This window comes from Nuphar pumila, chromosome 17 (genome assembly GCF_984573655.1).
Source record: "Nuphar pumila chromosome 17, dmNupPumi1.hap1.1, whole genome shotgun sequence".
In the NCBI taxonomy this organism is placed as follows: domain Eukaryota; kingdom Viridiplantae; phylum Streptophyta; class Magnoliopsida; order Nymphaeales; family Nymphaeaceae; genus Nuphar; species Nuphar pumila.
In genome coordinates, this window is record NC_143265.1 from 4,413,158 (window position 1) to 4,417,440 (window position 4,283).

Here is a 4,283-nt window from a genome sequence, read left to right on the forward strand (position 1 = left end):
AGAATAAATATGGAAAAACAATGTTCCAGCTTTAGACTTTTCTATAGAATTGGACAAGGTAGAAAGAGAGCCACTTGAAGGGAAATTCATGTTGTTTTCTTGTACGTTAGAGCAGTGTGAAACTTGAATGATAAGCGAGGGATATGAAAACCTTAGAAATGCTGATGCACCCTCAATCCGAGGATGCAGAAACTACACGGATTATGCTAAAGGCAACTGGAAATTCAATGAAATAAATGAAAAATAACAGTAAGAATATGAAATCAACAAGGAAAAAGAAAAGGGTTAAAGGGTTTGAGTGAAAGAAAAAGAGATTACAACCACAACCAATCTGCTTTTCTCTGAGGCTCTCTTGAATTTATAGAGAAACCATAAATCTGGAATGGATCATATCTTTTACTCACTCGAATCTAGGGTATGGGCCTCCATATAATGCAACCTGAGGAGAGGGGCTATAAGCACGTGTCTTTTGCCTTCACGTTTTCCTTGTAGATCTATGCACCGTCGGTTCCTCTTGACCAGTACTGGATCTTACATGGGGGTATGCATCGGAATTCTTTTTCAATTAGCATTAAGCATCAGTAACGAATGTTTGATTTTTGGTTAGAATATTAGAGATTTTTTTTAATTAGCTTAAATTTATGATTTTTTTTTTAGTATTTTAGGTGTTGATTTGGGTTTTTTCAAATGACATGAATATGTATGTAATTAGGGTTTTATGGTCTTTTGTGCTGTTTCCTTTTTAATTCTCATTAAGCCTTAGTTTTGGTTATCAAACTTTTAAATCTTTGTTCTTTTGTTAGAATTTAAGTTAAGTCCAACCTGGCTTATGGGCTCGGACTCTGGTTTATCAATTATCACCCACTTTTGTCCACAAGCAAAGGATATATGAACCCTGGAATACTCACTAAGTGAAATTCAGATATGAAAATGCTGCCACATTTTCGGCTTAGGTGTAGCGGTTTCGCAACATTTTTGTTGTGGCAACGTGGCCGCATCGTCGTTAGAGCTTATTTTTAAAACACATTAGATGGTAAAACGTTTCTGTCTTCGTTTATATAAGCACGAAACGGGAATGAGAGACGAATGTTTATGAAGTGTGTCGTGTAGCGCACTCTATTTGCGCTCTATTGATCAGTGAAGCTCTCTCTCTCTCTCTCTCTCTCTCTTGGTAAAGAGGGTCGCTTTCCTTCTCGATGGTTTGAGAGAGAATCAATGTCTGCTCTGTAGTCCACACAAAATCTCTCTCTCTCTCTCTTTTGGTGAAGAGGGTAGCTTTCCTTCTCCATCTGCTTCGATGGTTTGAGAGAGAATCGCTGTCTGTAGTCCACACAAAACATCTCTCTCTCTAAAGAGGTGAGAGAAAGAAGGGAACGCCCAAAGAACTGAAACTGAGGAGAAAAAGAGGAACAGATCTTCAAAAGGTTAGGTCTCTCTCTCTCTCTCTCTAAAGAACTGAAACAAAGGATGAATGAGGCATAAACCTTCAAAAGGATAGGGTTTTCCCTCTCTCTTTCTCTATCGATTTTATTCCAACTGTTGCTTTGATTTTTAGAGAGAGAAAACGGAAGCAGAGGGTATGAACAACACGGGTTGGAGCATAGACGACAATCGGGTGAGAAGAGGGGAAGAGGGGACCTCCAATTTGGAGATCCCCACCCTCCCCACCGAGCCCGACCTAGAGCTGGGCCTCGTCCGGGCCCTGATCTCACCGGCGGGAAGCTCCGTCGGCGATGATGAGGCCGACGATGACGACTCAGACGGGGAGGAGGCGCCCTCCGCGGCCGTGGTCGACCCTGAGCCCTACCTCTCTAATCAATTCTACACCTTCAACCGCGACTCCCACCGGCTCATGGCCCGCTGCATCTTGCAATCGCGATACCCCTCTCTGGACGAGATCAAGGCTTCGACACCGGCCTCGGTGCTCGCCTCCTGGCGTGGGGTCTGGAAGGACCGCAACGAGGACACGGCCTATGCCACCGGCTGGAAGCGGATCCAAGACAAGCTCGGGGCCGCCCCTGCCAAGCCAGGTAGGGGCGAAGAGACGCTCTTCTTCAAGAACAACCCCAACCAACTCGTCCCCCATGTTAATCAGTGGCAAGAGGTTGCCATAAATTGCCACTCCAACGGCTCTGGCTCGAATCATTTGGGGTTGAAGGAGACCATCGATCGCATCAAGCAGGTTTGGACGGTTGGTGCGAAGTTTTATGGCATCCCAGAGGCATTTGTCCGCGCTTGCGTGATGAATTGTGATGTTTGCCGGTCAGAGGAGGCCGCTGGAACGCAGGGGAGGTCTAAGAGGAGGAGATTTAAGTACACCGACACCTTCGAGGTGCCTGCCAAGGAAGTGCCGCAGCGGCTGCAGCAGCTAGCGGCCAAGCACAAAGTGGTGCTCTGCATTCGGCAGAAGTACATCCGGTACAAGCCATTCATGGCGGAGGTGAAGGATTACTGTTGCCACCGGGCCGGCGAGCCCAACATGAAGAAGCTAGGGGTGCTACAGAGGAAGCGGTATATCTCAAAGCGCTGTGGGTGCGGGTTCAGGATCAGGGCAATCGTTCCCATCAAAGATTACAATCAGAAAGATAAGAGCTTTACATATGAGGATGATGGGAAGGCAGTTTTCAATCTCTATGCAGTTCATTCAGGCCATGAGCCTGGTCCCCATGAGGGTACTGCACGGATCATTCATCGATTTGTTGGGCCAGCAAATTTGGCGATTGAGCGTGGAGAAATTTTCTGTGTGGATGGTGAAGGGGCTGAAGGGGAGGGCTTCTCTGTGCTCAATAAGGAGGATGGGGCTACACAGTTGACTGTTTTGAAGCAGATTGACGAATTGAGGACTGAGTTGGGGACTGTGGTGACGAAGATACCATGTTTATCGGAAGATGCGTTAGCATCATTGTCACAAGAGCTCTTGGGGATCAACCAGAGGCTGAGGAGTATTGGGGAGACTTTGGAGTGTGATGAGGTGTTTGTCGGCGATCAACATCAGGAAGCATTGTTTCTGGATGGCTCTAACAACCTTGACAATTGGGGAGAGCCTCACGAGATTAAGGGCGGTGTTGGTGCTGGCCAGTTGATGAGTGATTCTGATGGGCATGACTTTTTGAATGTTGTTGATGGCATTTCTCATAGGACGAGTAGCCCCTTGAGAGCCATTGGTGAAGGGCTGGGCAATGCTGACTGCGTTGGTAGTTTGAAGTTGGGGAATTGGAATTTACCTGTGAAAGAACCTTGTGAACAGTTTAATGATGACAAACCTATTCTTCTTCATGATGATGTTAAGATTTGTAAGGAACCCCATTTGGATGCTGGGCATGATTTATCTGTTAGCGGGGAGGATGAAAATCTTGTGGAAATGCATGTGGATGGGTATTACAATGACAGTATCAAGTGGTATTTGGATCCTAGTCCGGACTGTGTGGATAATCTGTCTATAGCTGTTCAGGAAGGATTCAGACATGCCATTGTATGAAAATAGAGATTCTTTTACTAATTAATGAGGAAGTATTCATTGATCGGGCATCAGCATGGGTGCTTGATCATGATTGTTCTGATTTAGTTCTCTCCTCTATCCAGGACTTCTGTGGTGATGGTGGATGAGTTATTGTAGATTGTCTTTATTGTCATGGGGCATTCTAATACCTGTAATTACTGAACTTCCACCTGTTTCTAAATTTATGGTAGGTTGGATGTTCATTTGACCTGTGAGATGTTCTTCCTGATAACAACAAAGAATTTATATAGTGGAGACCCTTTTAACCTGGGAAAATGCTTCGTTCTTCAAAATGCATGCTTTTCTTTTATTGGTTTGCCTGTTTTTCGGTTGATTGAAAAACTAATTGCTGGTAGTTCAATCAATTTGTCTTCTTTCAGTACAGAGTTATTTTGTGTTGTCTTATTTTTAATTTCACTGGACATAGCAATTTGTCATTCTGCAATGCAGGAGGTGCACAACTTGCCATGCTAGCAACATGGTAGGCTGGGCCTGGAGGGATTTGGGTTGAAAAACTTGGAGGTCAGCTGAATGGGTGGGTTTAATGCTCCGTGTTCTTTGTGTAATAACTTACGGGAGTGTTCAGGAACGGATATTATTAGACCAGGTTTGTCAGGTCTGGGAAGACATTGGCCTAGACCCTACTATGTGAATTCCTATTGATTCAGGTATAAGCCAACTCTATCAGCAGGCAGTGTAGCATCCTATTTTACCTAGTGACCTCTGGATTTTGAAAAAGCAGTACTATTTGGTTTTACTCATGCAGTGTTTCTAGTTATCATAT

The 4,283-nt window shown here is 44.7% G+C and overlaps 1 protein-coding gene across 1 annotated transcript; it reads left to right on the forward strand.

The window, feature by feature from the left end:
* The first annotated feature begins 1,297 nt into the window (after positions 1 to 1,297).
* Positions 1,298 to 3,775, forward strand: LOC149811406 (uncharacterized). The gene is made up of 2 exons (XM_089992799.1): positions 1,298 to 1,424; positions 1,556 to 3,775. The coding sequence occupies exon 2, from the start codon at positions 1,580 to 1,582 to the stop codon at positions 3,476 to 3,478; it is 1,899 nt and encodes a 632-aa protein (XP_089848925.1). The 5' UTR covers positions 1,298 to 1,424; positions 1,556 to 1,579; the 3' UTR covers positions 3,479 to 3,775.
* Positions 3,776 to 4,283: the final 508 nt, after the last annotated feature.